General features: G+C 38.0%; 35 protein-coding genes across 35 annotated transcripts in view; all 35 read left to right on the top strand.

Annotated features, from left to right (window-relative positions):
• pcdh2a1 (protocadherin 2 alpha 1) overlaps positions 1-10000 on the top strand; it is a 264980-nt gene that overhangs the window by 230069 nt on the left and 24911 nt on the right. The window contains exon 2 of the mRNA NM_001024166.2: positions 3646-3704. Coding sequence (NP_001019337.2) covers positions 3646-3704 — 59 coding nt within the window. The remainder of the gene's footprint in view (positions 1-3645; positions 3705-10000) is intronic.
• The window catches only part of pcdh2a2 (protocadherin 2 alpha 2), a 259967-nt gene that overhangs the window by 225056 nt on the left and 24911 nt on the right, over positions 1-10000 (top strand). Inside the window, exon 2 of the mRNA NM_001024167.2 lies at positions 3646-3704. Within this exon, the coding sequence (NP_001019338.2) occupies positions 3646-3704 (59 nt within the window). The remainder of the gene's footprint in view (positions 1-3645; positions 3705-10000) is intronic.
• The window catches only part of pcdh2a3 (protocadherin 2 alpha 3), a 256777-nt gene that overhangs the window by 221866 nt on the left and 24911 nt on the right, over positions 1-10000 (top strand). Inside the window, exon 2 of the mRNA NM_001024168.2 lies at positions 3646-3704. Coding sequence (NP_001019339.2) covers positions 3646-3704 — 59 coding nt within the window. The remainder of the gene's footprint in view (positions 1-3645; positions 3705-10000) is intronic.
• pcdh2a4 (protocadherin 2 alpha 4) overlaps positions 1-10000 on the top strand; it is a 250948-nt gene that overhangs the window by 216037 nt on the left and 24911 nt on the right. The window contains 1 exon segment of the mRNA NM_001024169.2: positions 3646-3704. Coding sequence (NP_001019340.2) covers positions 3646-3704 — 59 coding nt within the window.
• The window catches only part of pcdh2a5 (protocadherin 2 alpha 5), a 250948-nt gene that overhangs the window by 216037 nt on the left and 24911 nt on the right, over positions 1-10000 (top strand). The window contains exon 2 of the mRNA NM_001024170.2: positions 3646-3704. Within this exon, the coding sequence (NP_001019341.2) occupies positions 3646-3704 (59 nt within the window). The remainder of the gene's footprint in view (positions 1-3645; positions 3705-10000) is intronic.
• The window catches only part of pcdh2a7 (protocadherin 2 alpha 7), a 244558-nt gene that overhangs the window by 209647 nt on the left and 24911 nt on the right, over positions 1-10000 (top strand). The window contains exon 2 of the mRNA NM_001024172.2: positions 3646-3704. Within this exon, the coding sequence (NP_001019343.2) occupies positions 3646-3704 (59 nt within the window). The remainder of the gene's footprint in view (positions 1-3645; positions 3705-10000) is intronic.
• The window catches only part of pcdh2a8 (protocadherin 2 alpha 8), a 241085-nt gene that overhangs the window by 206174 nt on the left and 24911 nt on the right, over positions 1-10000 (top strand). The window contains exon 2 of the mRNA NM_001009585.4: positions 3646-3704. Coding sequence (NP_001009585.4) covers positions 3646-3704 — 59 coding nt within the window. The remainder of the gene's footprint in view (positions 1-3645; positions 3705-10000) is intronic.
• Positions 1-10000, top strand: part of pcdh2a9 (protocadherin 2 alpha 9) — a 220067-nt gene that overhangs the window by 185156 nt on the left and 24911 nt on the right. The window contains exon 2 of the mRNA NM_001024149.2: positions 3646-3704. Coding sequence (NP_001019320.2) covers positions 3646-3704 — 59 coding nt within the window. The remainder of the gene's footprint in view (positions 1-3645; positions 3705-10000) is intronic.
• Positions 1-10000, top strand: part of pcdh2a10 (protocadherin 2 alpha 10) — a 214655-nt gene that overhangs the window by 179744 nt on the left and 24911 nt on the right. Inside the window, exon 2 of the mRNA NM_001009587.4 lies at positions 3646-3704. Coding sequence (NP_001009587.4) covers positions 3646-3704 — 59 coding nt within the window. The remainder of the gene's footprint in view (positions 1-3645; positions 3705-10000) is intronic.
• Positions 1-10000, top strand: part of pcdh2a11 (protocadherin 2 alpha 11) — a 210743-nt gene that overhangs the window by 175832 nt on the left and 24911 nt on the right. Inside the window, exon 2 of the mRNA NM_001024150.2 lies at positions 3646-3704. Coding sequence (NP_001019321.2) covers positions 3646-3704 — 59 coding nt within the window. The remainder of the gene's footprint in view (positions 1-3645; positions 3705-10000) is intronic.
• Positions 1-10000, top strand: part of pcdh2a12 (protocadherin 2 alpha 12) — a 207558-nt gene that overhangs the window by 172647 nt on the left and 24911 nt on the right. Inside the window, exon 2 of the mRNA NM_001024151.2 lies at positions 3646-3704. Within this exon, the coding sequence (NP_001019322.2) occupies positions 3646-3704 (59 nt within the window). The remainder of the gene's footprint in view (positions 1-3645; positions 3705-10000) is intronic.
• The window catches only part of pcdh2a13 (protocadherin 2 alpha 13), a 204351-nt gene that overhangs the window by 169440 nt on the left and 24911 nt on the right, over positions 1-10000 (top strand). Inside the window, exon 2 of the mRNA NM_001024152.2 lies at positions 3646-3704. Coding sequence (NP_001019323.2) covers positions 3646-3704 — 59 coding nt within the window. The remainder of the gene's footprint in view (positions 1-3645; positions 3705-10000) is intronic.
• pcdh2a14 (protocadherin 2 alpha 14) overlaps positions 1-10000 on the top strand; it is a 201300-nt gene that overhangs the window by 166389 nt on the left and 24911 nt on the right. The window contains exon 2 of the mRNA NM_001024153.2: positions 3646-3704. Within this exon, the coding sequence (NP_001019324.2) occupies positions 3646-3704 (59 nt within the window). The remainder of the gene's footprint in view (positions 1-3645; positions 3705-10000) is intronic.
• Positions 1-10000, top strand: part of pcdh2a15 (protocadherin 2 alpha 15) — a 198016-nt gene that overhangs the window by 163105 nt on the left and 24911 nt on the right. Inside the window, exon 2 of the mRNA NM_001024154.2 lies at positions 3646-3704. Within this exon, the coding sequence (NP_001019325.2) occupies positions 3646-3704 (59 nt within the window). The remainder of the gene's footprint in view (positions 1-3645; positions 3705-10000) is intronic.
• The window catches only part of pcdh2a16 (protocadherin 2 alpha 16), a 192768-nt gene that overhangs the window by 157857 nt on the left and 24911 nt on the right, over positions 1-10000 (top strand). Inside the window, exon 2 of the mRNA NM_001024155.2 lies at positions 3646-3704. Coding sequence (NP_001019326.2) covers positions 3646-3704 — 59 coding nt within the window. The remainder of the gene's footprint in view (positions 1-3645; positions 3705-10000) is intronic.
• Positions 1-10000, top strand: part of pcdh2a17 (protocadherin 2 alpha 17) — a 189288-nt gene that overhangs the window by 154377 nt on the left and 24911 nt on the right. Inside the window, exon 2 of the mRNA NM_001024156.2 lies at positions 3646-3704. Coding sequence (NP_001019327.2) covers positions 3646-3704 — 59 coding nt within the window. The remainder of the gene's footprint in view (positions 1-3645; positions 3705-10000) is intronic.
• Positions 1-10000, top strand: part of pcdh2a18 (protocadherin 2 alpha 18) — a 184942-nt gene that overhangs the window by 150031 nt on the left and 24911 nt on the right. The window contains exon 2 of the mRNA NM_001024157.2: positions 3646-3704. Coding sequence (NP_001019328.2) covers positions 3646-3704 — 59 coding nt within the window. The remainder of the gene's footprint in view (positions 1-3645; positions 3705-10000) is intronic.
• Positions 1-10000, top strand: part of pcdh2a19 (protocadherin 2 alpha 19) — a 180617-nt gene that overhangs the window by 145706 nt on the left and 24911 nt on the right. Inside the window, exon 2 of the mRNA NM_001024158.2 lies at positions 3646-3704. Within this exon, the coding sequence (NP_001019329.2) occupies positions 3646-3704 (59 nt within the window). The remainder of the gene's footprint in view (positions 1-3645; positions 3705-10000) is intronic.
• Positions 1-10000, top strand: part of pcdh2a20 (protocadherin 2 alpha 20) — a 176289-nt gene that overhangs the window by 141378 nt on the left and 24911 nt on the right. The window contains exon 2 of the mRNA NM_001024159.2: positions 3646-3704. Within this exon, the coding sequence (NP_001019330.2) occupies positions 3646-3704 (59 nt within the window). The remainder of the gene's footprint in view (positions 1-3645; positions 3705-10000) is intronic.
• The window catches only part of pcdh2a21 (protocadherin 2 alpha 21), a 171860-nt gene that overhangs the window by 136949 nt on the left and 24911 nt on the right, over positions 1-10000 (top strand). Inside the window, exon 2 of the mRNA NM_001024160.2 lies at positions 3646-3704. Coding sequence (NP_001019331.2) covers positions 3646-3704 — 59 coding nt within the window. The remainder of the gene's footprint in view (positions 1-3645; positions 3705-10000) is intronic.
• The window catches only part of pcdh2a23 (protocadherin 2 alpha 23), a 165765-nt gene that overhangs the window by 130854 nt on the left and 24911 nt on the right, over positions 1-10000 (top strand). The window contains exon 2 of the mRNA NM_001024161.2: positions 3646-3704. Within this exon, the coding sequence (NP_001019332.2) occupies positions 3646-3704 (59 nt within the window). The remainder of the gene's footprint in view (positions 1-3645; positions 3705-10000) is intronic.
• pcdh2a24 (protocadherin 2 alpha 24) overlaps positions 1-10000 on the top strand; it is a 162750-nt gene that overhangs the window by 127839 nt on the left and 24911 nt on the right. Inside the window, exon 2 of the mRNA NM_001024164.2 lies at positions 3646-3704. Coding sequence (NP_001019335.2) covers positions 3646-3704 — 59 coding nt within the window. The remainder of the gene's footprint in view (positions 1-3645; positions 3705-10000) is intronic.
• pcdh2a26 (protocadherin 2 alpha 26) overlaps positions 1-10000 on the top strand; it is a 153684-nt gene that overhangs the window by 118773 nt on the left and 24911 nt on the right. Inside the window, exon 2 of the mRNA NM_001009588.3 lies at positions 3646-3704. Within this exon, the coding sequence (NP_001009588.3) occupies positions 3646-3704 (59 nt within the window). The remainder of the gene's footprint in view (positions 1-3645; positions 3705-10000) is intronic.
• The window catches only part of pcdh2a27 (protocadherin 2 alpha 27), a 105128-nt gene that overhangs the window by 70217 nt on the left and 24911 nt on the right, over positions 1-10000 (top strand). Inside the window, exon 2 of the mRNA NM_001009592.4 lies at positions 3646-3704. Within this exon, the coding sequence (NP_001009592.4) occupies positions 3646-3704 (59 nt within the window). The remainder of the gene's footprint in view (positions 1-3645; positions 3705-10000) is intronic.
• pcdh2a28 (protocadherin 2 alpha 28) overlaps positions 1-10000 on the top strand; it is a 100632-nt gene that overhangs the window by 65721 nt on the left and 24911 nt on the right. The window contains exon 2 of the mRNA NM_001008484.2: positions 3646-3704. Within this exon, the coding sequence (NP_001008484.2) occupies positions 3646-3704 (59 nt within the window). The remainder of the gene's footprint in view (positions 1-3645; positions 3705-10000) is intronic.
• The window catches only part of pcdh2a30 (protocadherin 2 alpha 30), a 93270-nt gene that overhangs the window by 58359 nt on the left and 24911 nt on the right, over positions 1-10000 (top strand). The window contains exon 2 of the mRNA NM_001009593.2: positions 3646-3704. Within this exon, the coding sequence (NP_001009593.2) occupies positions 3646-3704 (59 nt within the window). The remainder of the gene's footprint in view (positions 1-3645; positions 3705-10000) is intronic.
• pcdh2a31 (protocadherin 2 alpha 31) overlaps positions 1-10000 on the top strand; it is an 89481-nt gene that overhangs the window by 54570 nt on the left and 24911 nt on the right. Inside the window, exon 2 of the mRNA NM_001009594.2 lies at positions 3646-3704. Within this exon, the coding sequence (NP_001009594.2) occupies positions 3646-3704 (59 nt within the window). The remainder of the gene's footprint in view (positions 1-3645; positions 3705-10000) is intronic.
• pcdh2a32 (protocadherin 2 alpha 32) overlaps positions 1-10000 on the top strand; it is an 86159-nt gene that overhangs the window by 51248 nt on the left and 24911 nt on the right. The window contains exon 2 of the mRNA NM_001009595.3: positions 3646-3704. Within this exon, the coding sequence (NP_001009595.3) occupies positions 3646-3704 (59 nt within the window). The remainder of the gene's footprint in view (positions 1-3645; positions 3705-10000) is intronic.
• pcdh2a33 (protocadherin 2 alpha 33) overlaps positions 1-10000 on the top strand; it is an 82862-nt gene that overhangs the window by 47951 nt on the left and 24911 nt on the right. The window contains exon 2 of the mRNA NM_001009596.4: positions 3646-3704. Coding sequence (NP_001009596.4) covers positions 3646-3704 — 59 coding nt within the window. The remainder of the gene's footprint in view (positions 1-3645; positions 3705-10000) is intronic.
• The window catches only part of pcdh2a34 (protocadherin 2 alpha 34), a 79329-nt gene that overhangs the window by 44418 nt on the left and 24911 nt on the right, over positions 1-10000 (top strand). The window contains exon 2 of the mRNA NM_001009589.4: positions 3646-3704. Within this exon, the coding sequence (NP_001009589.4) occupies positions 3646-3704 (59 nt within the window). The remainder of the gene's footprint in view (positions 1-3645; positions 3705-10000) is intronic.
• Positions 1-10000, top strand: part of pcdh2a35 (protocadherin 2 alpha 35) — a 76027-nt gene that overhangs the window by 41116 nt on the left and 24911 nt on the right. Inside the window, exon 2 of the mRNA NM_001009590.3 lies at positions 3646-3704. Coding sequence (NP_001009590.3) covers positions 3646-3704 — 59 coding nt within the window. The remainder of the gene's footprint in view (positions 1-3645; positions 3705-10000) is intronic.
• pcdh2a36 (protocadherin 2 alpha 36) overlaps positions 1-10000 on the top strand; it is a 72919-nt gene that overhangs the window by 38008 nt on the left and 24911 nt on the right. The window contains exon 2 of the mRNA NM_001009591.3: positions 3646-3704. Within this exon, the coding sequence (NP_001009591.3) occupies positions 3646-3704 (59 nt within the window). The remainder of the gene's footprint in view (positions 1-3645; positions 3705-10000) is intronic.
• The window catches only part of pcdh2a37 (protocadherin 2 alpha 37), a 69811-nt gene that overhangs the window by 34900 nt on the left and 24911 nt on the right, over positions 1-10000 (top strand). The window contains exon 2 of the mRNA NM_001443865.1: positions 3646-3704. Within this exon, the coding sequence (NP_001430794.1) occupies positions 3646-3704 (59 nt within the window). The remainder of the gene's footprint in view (positions 1-3645; positions 3705-10000) is intronic.
• Positions 1-10000, top strand: part of pcdh2a38 (protocadherin 2 alpha 38) — a 67096-nt gene that overhangs the window by 32185 nt on the left and 24911 nt on the right. Inside the window, exon 2 of the mRNA NM_001443866.1 lies at positions 3646-3704. Within this exon, the coding sequence (NP_001430795.1) occupies positions 3646-3704 (59 nt within the window). The remainder of the gene's footprint in view (positions 1-3645; positions 3705-10000) is intronic.
• The window catches only part of pcdh2a39 (protocadherin 2 alpha 39), a 42024-nt gene that overhangs the window by 7113 nt on the left and 24911 nt on the right, over positions 1-10000 (top strand). The window contains exon 2 of the mRNA NM_001007762.4: positions 3646-3704. Coding sequence (NP_001007763.4) covers positions 3646-3704 — 59 coding nt within the window. The remainder of the gene's footprint in view (positions 1-3645; positions 3705-10000) is intronic.

Here is a 10000-nt window from a genome sequence, read left to right as displayed (position 1 = left end):
TTTTGGATCATCTGGGTTTATTATTTTGTTGTTATTTTATTTATTTATTTACAAGCCAATGTTTTTTATTTATTAGTCAATTGAACTTATATACAGTGCATCTGGAAAGTATTGATAGCGCTTCACTTTTTCCAAAAAAATGTTTAATGTTACAGCCTTATTGCAAAATGTATTAAATTAATGGATTTCCTCAACATTCTACACACAATACCCCATAATGACAATGTGAAGAAAGACTTTTTAAAACTGTAGCAAATTTTTTTAGAAATAAAAAAGCTGTAAAATCACATGTGCATCAGTATTCACAGCCTTTGCTCAATACTCTGTTGATGCACCTTTGGCAGCGATTACAGCCTCAAGTCTTTTCGAATATGATGCCATAATCTTGGCACACCTGTCTTTGGGAATTTTTGCCCATTCCTCTTTGCAGCACCTCTCAAGTGTTATTAGGTTGGATGGGAAGCGGCAGTGTGCAGTCATTTTCAGATCTCTCCAGAGATGTTCAATAGGATTAAGGTCTGGGTTCTGGCTGGGCCACTCAAGGACATTCACTGAATCATTGTGAAGCCACTCCATTGATATTTTGGTGGTGTGCTTTGGGCCATTGTCCTGCTGGAAGTCTAGTCTTAGGTCGAGAGCACTCTGAAGCAGGTCTTCACTCAGGATGTCTCTGTACATTGCTGCATTTATCTTTCCCTCTATCCTGACTAGTCTTCCAGTTCCTGTTGCTGAAGAACATCCCCACAGCATGATGCCAACACCACCATGCTTCACTGTAGGGATGCTGTTAGCATGGTGATGAGCGGCGGCTGATTTTCTCGAAACGTAACAGTTGACGTTCACTCCAAAGAGTTCAATGTCTCATCAGACCAGAGGATTTAGTTTCTTATGGTCTGAGAGTCCTTTAGATGCCAGGCAGGGAGTGTCTTCCGTCTGGCCACTCTAACATACAGGCCTGATTGGTGGATTGCTGCACAGATGGTTGTCCTTCTGTAAGGTTCTTCTCTCTCCCCCCCCGATAACTCAACTTAGATGGTCGGCCAGCTCTAGGAAGAGTCCTGGTGGTTAAACATCTTCCACTTACGGATGATGGAGGCCGCTGTGCTTGGAACTTTCAGAGCAGCAGAAATGTTTCTGTAACCTTCCCCAGCCTTGTGCCTCGAGACAATCCTGTCTCGGAGGTCTACAGACAATTCCTTTGTCTTCATGCTTGGTTTGTGCTTTGACATGCACTGTCAACCCTGGGGCCTTTTCAAATCATGTCTAATCAACTGAATTGGCCACAGGTGAACTCCAATGAAGCTGCTGAAACATCTCAAGAATGATCAGTGTAAACAGAACGTACCTGAGCTCAGCTTAAAGCTTCACGCCAAAGCCTGCGAATACTGATGTAGATGAGATTTTACAGCTTTTTAATTTTTAATAAATTTACAACAATTTCAAAAACTCTTTTCTCACAATGTCATTATGAGGTGTTGTGCACAGAATGTTGAGGAAATAAATGAACTTAATCCATTTTGGAATAAGGCCGTAACATAAACAAATGTGGAAAAAGTGAAGATCTATGAATACTCTCGTGATGCACCGTACGTTAAACTGACCCAAAACAGCTTGCATGTTTTATAAAACTAACTTAGAACATGATTAACTTAGTTTAATAAGTTACAGTGACCTAACACATATTCTGTCAGGACTAACGGTTCATATAATGTTTTACAGTATACGTATTAGAGGTTAAAATTTGGTCATTGCAACTGGTCCAAACGTGTCCAGGGGATTCGCAGTGTTTATTTGGGAATGTGTTTTATATGATAGTTTGTGCAGTTTTGCAGTTTGGAGATTAGGGTTAGTTTATGATGCTTCCTGCAGGACCGGTGGCAGCTTTATTGTTGTTTTGCTGGCTCGTATGATGGATGTGTGTGATTGCGTGTTGTGCTGGAGAAAAAGCAGGCCTTGCTGATTACACTTCGAATTGGATTTCACAATGACGGATGTCCACCAGGAGATGTTTTGGTGTGGTTGTGTGTGTGTGTGAGAGAGAGAAAATGGTTGGCAAATAGATTGGTTTAAAGCACAGATAATATGCATGCGTTTTTATGTGGCTGTGCAAAGCTTACACTCTAAACAAGCTGGTCTCTGTTAACCCAGTTTTGGGTCATTCATTCATTCATTCATTTTCTTTTTGGCTTAGTCTAATAATCTGTGGATGCCCTTTCAGCTGCAACCCAACAATGGGAAACACCCATACACTCTTGCATTCACACACATACACTGTGGCTAATTTAACTTGTTGAATTTACCTATACCGCATGTCTTTGGACTTGTTGGGGAAACCGAAGGAAACCCATGCGAACACGGGGAGAACGTGCAAACTCCATACTGAAATGCTAACTGACCCAGCCGGAGCTTTAACAGCGACATTCATGCTGTGAGGTGATCGTGCTACCCACTGCGCCACCGTGACATTTGCGTAACATTTTTAAAATCAACTGTTGTGTTTGTACATATTTGACCCAGTGTTAGGTTTAAATAACCCAGACTTTTTTTACAAAATGCTCATTTTATTAAAGGAAGTTTGCAGCATGATGGCATGATAGCTCAGTGGTTAGCACTGTCGCCTCACAACAAGAAAGTTGCTGGTTCAAGTCCTGGCTGAGCCAGTTGGCATTTCTGTGTGGAGTTTCCATGTTCTGTTGGTGTGGGTTTCCTCCAGGTGCTCTGATTTCACCCCTCAGTCCAAACACATGCACTGTAGGTGTGTGCGGGTGTATTCCAGTACTGGATTGCAGATAAAAGGGCATTCACTGTGTAAAATGTATGCTGGAATAGTTGTCGGTTCATTCCGCTGTGGCGACCCCTGATAAATAAGGGACTAAGGCAAAGAAAAATTAATGAATGAACAAATTTACGGTATAATTTACTCTAAAATCAAATGTAAAAACATGTATTTGTAATATATATATATATATATATATATATATATATATATATATATATATATATATATATATATATATATATATATATATATATATATATATATATATATAATTTTGCATAACAAAATATGTGTGATATTTACTTCTATTCCAAGTGAATAGGTTGTTGCTTTGAGAAATGCTCTCCCCTTATATTTATTTTATGCATTTAATTTAATGCTCCATTTTCTCCCAGTGCTCCATTCAAAGTGAAAAGTAATTTTAATAATCTTATTTCAGAGTTAAATAGTAATTGCACACTGTATAATTCACTAACACACCGTGTGCATTTTATCTAGACATATGCCTCAGTTTCTCTCTCTCTCCCTGAGGAAACTCAGTCAGATCGATCTCACTCCTTTGCTACTGCTCCTCCATGGTTTTATGACCTTGATTGTTTGAATAGATAGATAGATAGATTGCCTGCTTGTTTGAATAGTTGGTCCGGCTGGATCTGATGCTTTAGGTGATGAGGAACTGAAATGAACATGAATGCTTGTGATTCTGACAGGCACGAATGAAATCTTGACCTTGAGCACTTTCTCCAAAGCCATATTCGTGTGTGCATATGCCTGAAGTACATGATTAATTAATGAGACAATATTGGGTTTTTTGATCTGTCTCTGTGCTTAATGTTATCTCTTTCTCTCTTTGTTTTTTTTCTCAGCCTAAAGTTCCCAGTTCAGACTGGAGATATTCGGCGTCCCTCAGAGCAGGAATGCAAAGGTAAGACTTTGATCTATTTTAAAGCAAGTAAAAAAAAAATGCTAATTATTTGTTTATTTAAGTAAGAGAGTGGTAGAGAGTGGAAAATGTATATATACACTACCTGACAAAAGTCTTGTCGTCTATCCAAGTTTTAAGAACAACAAATAATAGCTTGACTTCTAGTTGATCATTTGGTATGAGAAGAGTCTTATATGAAAGGAGAAGGCCTCTAGATTACACTGATTTCACCAAAATAAAATCTAATCATGTCTTGATTTTTAATGATATCGGACAGTAAGGTCTGACTTTACTGAGACAAAAGTCTTGACACTTAGCAGACATAATGTCCAGTATAAAATATAAAGACAAGCTGCAGTGGAAACGGAATAAGTATTGTGTCTGACTCCATCATGAGCTTGAAGGACTGCATCCATACATCTCTGACATGACTCAAATCATTGATTAATAAAGTCATCTGGAATGGCAAAGAAAGCCTTCTTGCAGGACTCCCAGAGTTCATCTTTGTGTTCATCTTCAATGCCTCCTTCATCTTACCCCAGACATGCTCAATAATGTTCAAGTCTGGTGACTGGGCTGGCCAATCCTGGAGCACCTTAACCCTCTTTGCTTTCAGGATCTTTGATGTGGAGGCTGAAGTATGAGAACTTGCCCTCTCCTGTGGTTTGTAATGTAATGTGCAGCACAAATGTCTTGATATCTCAGGCTGTTGATGTTACAGATCTCTTCATACTAAATGTAACCCCAAACCATGACTTTTCCTTCACCAAACATGACTGATTTCTATGAGAATATTGGGTCTATGCTGGTTCCAGTAGGTCTTCTGCAGTATTTGTGATGATTGGGATGCAGATCAACAGATGATCCATCAGAAATATCCACCTTCTGCCACTTTTCCAAATCATCAACTAGAAGTCAGGATATTAGAGACCATCGACAAGACCTTTGTCAGGCAGTGTATAAAGAAATCATGTGTTATATTTCACAACAAGTTAAGATTTAAATATATGAAATATACATTAGTAAGTGGCAAACATAAAAAAATAACCACTACAGTACTTAAATTATACTCTAGACTCTGTCATAGTGTTTTAATTTTATAAGGTTTTGTTAAACAAAGTCTAACGTGTCTGTTAAATCATTACATTTAATGTACTTTTATCTTGTTTTGTAATTGTCAATATCAGGCTAATAAAATATTAGGTACACAAACTAAGACTGAATCTAGCAAAGGAAATCCAACATATTATAAAAGCTCAATGTCATTTTAAGAGAGTTAAGGAAAAATCTGATTATTTGAAAATAATAATATTATTATTAGACTAATATCTTTACCTCTCTTAACTTCTGACGCTGACACAGACATAAACCACTAGGCTGTAATGGGTAACGCATGTTTACAACTTCTTCTGAACGATCCAATCCTCCAATAAAGATATAGCAGCCGCTAGTTGACCAGTACAGCTGTACAGCAACAATTTCCACGGAAGCAGAAGTAGGTCATATGCAGCGATTCAAGTGTTGCCTACAGCCATGTCGGCAAAATGATGGCAACGAAGGACATTGCAGACAACAGACTGGCTAGCTTGTTCACATATGTCAAGGCTGTGTGTGTGTGTGTGACTGAATGACCTCCGATCTTCATTAGTGGTACACTGATTCCCTTCTAATTACAGCAAGGTTTAATGAGAGCTAATGTAGCCACGCAAATCATTTTCATGCATTTAATTGGATTCCTGTTTTTATGTGCTCCTAAAAAAAGCACTGCAGAATTAATTCCACATTGATGATGCTCTCGCGTTCATCTCGCGTTTAAGTAGATATATGATGATTACATCGGTGACTTGCTCGATTGCTCATATTTAGATTGGCTTATGCTCATTTCAATTCTTTATTTCTATAGCGCTTTTACAATGTAGATCGTGTCAAAGCAGCTTAACATGGAAGTTCTAGTAAGCTGTGTCAGTCTAGTTTAGTTCAGTGTGGTTTAATTTTCACTGCTGAAAGTCCAAACACTGATGAGCAAAACCCAGCCTGATCTCACGAGAAAACGTAAGTATTTTTCGTTTTGCCAGTTTAGTGGCTAATTCGTACGAATTCGTATGAGTTCAGTCGTACGAAATGGTACGATTTTAAAAAGGAGGCGTGGCACCTGACCCCACCCCTAACCCCAACCGTCATTGGGGGATGAGCAAATCGTACTAAATTGTACGAATTAGATCGTACGAATTCATACGAATTAGCCACTAAATCAAAAAGTTACGAATTGCCGTGAGATTGTGTTGGCAAACCTATCTTAAAGCTGGTAAGAGGTACAAACTTCACTAATTGACGAAAGTGAAGGAAAAAAACCTCAAGAGAGATGAGGCTCAGTTGTGCACAACTATTTGTCCTCTGGCCAAACTTCTTGTGCAGAGCTGTCTAGGCACCCGAGGCTGGAGAACGCTGGACGTCCATTGTGGAGAAGCTGTAGGTCTAAGTAGGACACCCGTGGGTGTTTAGGCTGGCCCATGCACGGGGTCAACTCTTCTGTCACTGGGGTCTTTCAGGAATCAGTCTCCCGCTCTCCACTTCTCCGTGACCACCACAGCATCTGCTCAGGATACGGCCCGGTCCAGGATTATGGAGACCTCAGGACAAGGAGAAACAGACAAACATAAGCGTAGAGGCCGTTCAAGTTATAATGTTGTTCTCTAATGTATTATATCTTTCACATGATGAACCAACGACTCAAACTGAAGATTGGAGAGATGAACGGATCCAATCGTTTTCCAGCTCTGACTTCATATGATTGGCTTTAGTCTTTCACAAACCCGATGGAAGACTCGAGACAGGAAGCAATTTCTAACCCACCTTCACAAATGTGTGCTAATGAACGAATCAATCTCTGTGAAGACTCACCTAAAAGATTCATTCAAAATGAACGAATCATTCAGGAACTAACCATCACTACTAATTTGCATCTTTGGGGGGAAACTTATGCCATTGATGTGTAGATTCTAATGTTTAGTTGAACATAAGCCAGTTTTAAACAGGATTCGCACTGTCCAGAAAACCAGGGCTGCATCCGAAACCGCCTACTAGTCAGTAGGTACTGCATTTGAATGTAAACGTACTACTCGGCCGTTAGAAAAGTACGTTCTATACAGTATGAATGTGAAAAGTATGAATGTAATTCGGACGTACTACATCCGCCATTTTGTCATGGTCACGCGACCTACCTGCGTCAATTGCGTCGCTTCACTCCCATTCATAAATTCGCTCGCGGGGCATCATGGGATAGCGCAGCACGCATGGGATGCACACTCCAGAGTCTCGCCGGAAGTAGTAAGTCATCCGGGTACTTCTCGCATACTGATTTTCGAATTCTATGAATTCGGACATACTACTCAGCTTGCATACTGATTTTAGCGTACTATATAGTATGGAAGTATGCGGTTTCGGACGCAGCCCAGGATTGACTTTTGTCAATGGATTCCTTTCAGCTACCAATACTGACATTCATTTGAGTAGCTTCTGTTCTAGTTGCCCATCAACCATTTTGGTTCTCTTTGTTGCTCTTTTTGTAGCTAGACATCTCTTTTTATACGGGACTAGGTTTTTAACACTGTGCCCAAATCTCTAGACTCGAGGACCAGCGGATTATACTTTGTTTGACCTCTTCTCTTTAACCTGCCTGGCTTAAGTGACCCTGCCAGGAGACTCTGAGCATAGCTCAAAGGGTCACAAAGATGTGCAAGCTCCCAGACATCAAGAAATTGGTGCTCCGTCAAGGGATATTAAAGTGTTAAAGTCGGTCAGAACACTTTAGCAATGCACAGCCAACCAAAGTGACACTTGCAAGGGCAAACATCTAACCTTCAATCGCAGACAACACATGGTTTTTTGGATGTCCAACAGGGAAATGATCAGTGGAGGGAGTAATGACATTGATATGCAAGTGGAAATGGAGGGGAGAAGAAGCAGACAGGAAGATGGAGAGATGGAGGATGGTAGAACATTAGCCGAGGATCATGTATTTGGTCCAGTGTTTCTCATTAATAATGCATTCGCCTTACTGACTGCCACTTCACAGCTCTTTAAAATGGCTTCCACAAACACACACACACACACACACAGCATGTAATAGCAGCAGTAACCGCCTGACCTTGGACTGCAAACATTCATCAGGAAAGAAAGAGGTGGGGGAGGGCAACTAAAATGGGTTTTCTGCCTCTTTTTTTGCAAACATTCTGTTTTCGGGATATTTTAAAACAGTTTTAACTGATTAATTGTTGATTGAAATCATTAGAAGTGTCACAGACGTTACTTAAGCAGCAAATTATCATATTAGATTTCTGAAGGTACAAGTGACACTGAAAATGGAGTATAATTTACACTTCAAAACGTGGTGGTTCAGTGGTTAGCACTGTCGCCTCACAGCAAGAAAGTCGCTGGTTCGAGTCCCAGCTGGGTCATTTCTGTTTGGAGTTTGCATGTTCTCCCCACATGTGGGTTTCCTTCGGGTGCTCCAGTTTCCCCCACAGTCCAAACACATTCGCTATAGGTGAATTGCTATATTGGCCGCAGTGTATTAGTGTGTGTCTAAATGTGAGAGTGTGTTTCCCTGTACTGGGTTTGCAGCTGGAAGGGCATCTGCTACATAAAACATATACTGGAATAGTTAGCGGTTCATTCCACTGTGACGACCCCTCATAAATAAGGGACTAAATGAGTCATTGACTTTAAAACATATTCAGATTTATTTTTATTCCAATGATATTTACTCAGTATTTCTGTGTTTACTGTTTAAATAGCAGCGTTGGTGACCATAAGACACTCATTTCAGTGTAGCTAGGGCAAATGACCAAATTCATGGTGTTTGTGCTTTAAATGTCAAAGATAATGTACATTTAATATGTTTTTATTGCTAATATAGAATAGTCTTCTTGATTTATGTTCATTTTTACACTAATGTTTAGCATCTAAATTATTAAACAGTTTATTTATAAAAATATGATGTATATTTGTGTAAATCGAATGTCGCTTTAGAAGTAAAAGAACTTTGCAATTATGACTTATTACATTGCTTGCCAACTAATTAAATAAATAAATGGCCTCAAAAAAAAAATTTAAGATAAAATAAGTTTTAGAAAAGAAGAGTAATATAAATGTCACGAAACTACACTAAAAAAAAAAAAAAAAAACTACTCATTGGATGAATTAAATTTAATTAATGGCAATATTTCCATCCAATAAACTTGTTTAGCACTAACAAAAAAAATTAAATAAATTATATATATATATATATATATATATATATATATATATATATATATATATATATATATATATATATATATATATATATATTTTTTTTTTTTTTTTTTTTTTAACACAATTAAATTCAATTGAGTTGGTCCAACTTGATTTTTATTAAATAAAAGTTTACATACATTTGTGTTTCCATTTAACTTAAACTCGAAGGTCTGATAATATCATGTATGTCTATTATGTGTCATACATTTCAAAGTCTCTTAGTTCTATTTGAAGTTATCCTAAATGAACTAAAAGTGCCATTTTTAAGCATTTTTTCAAATACAGTTGATTGAAACTGATCCCAGATCAAATTTTAAGACAGTTATTGCTCACTGGGCAAAGCAACAAACTGCATTTTTGCCAATGCTACCAACACCCAAAGCATGGGTGCTTATGTACACTGTAGAAAATGAAGGGTTCCACACAATTCATTTAAGTTGTTCCAACACAAATTGATTAAGTTAACTTAACACTTTTAACAAATGTATGTGGATTGAACATGCAACATTAAGTTGTCCCAATGAAATCTCAAGAATTGTGTTGTTTAAGTTCAGTTTAATTAAGTAGTTTGAACAAGTAAAAAAAATAAATAATAATAATTGTGTGTAACCTCAAAACTCAAAGCATTACACTCTTCTAAATATTCCAACTAAGGTGAAGATTAAACTCTAACAAGTCTTTTTATTAACTTTAAACGCCTAAGATTGCTTTTATTGTCAACATTTCACTCTCTTAATTCAACCCCACGCGAAGCAATCTGGGAACTACAAGTCCCCTTACCAGGTAGTTGGACCAACACAATTCCTTCATGTTCTTCCAACACAAAACGCTTAATTTAACTTAATGGTTTACAAATTTAAGTGGACTGAACATAAAACAAATAAATTCTCCAAAGAACTTAAACAAACTGTGTTGTTTTAGCTCAGTTTAAACAGTTAGTTTAAACAAGCAGCAGTGTTTTGAGTGTAGCATGCACTGAAAAAAAGATGGATTTACTC

The sequence above is a fragment of the Danio rerio genome, chromosome 14, assembly GCF_052040795.2.
Source record: "Danio rerio strain M-AB ecotype USA chromosome 14, GRCz13ab, whole genome shotgun sequence".
NCBI classification, from domain to species: domain Eukaryota; kingdom Metazoa; phylum Chordata; class Actinopteri; order Cypriniformes; family Danionidae; genus Danio; species Danio rerio.
Note: the sequence above shows the minus strand (reverse complement) of the source record. Positions and strands in the feature narration are given on the sequence as shown.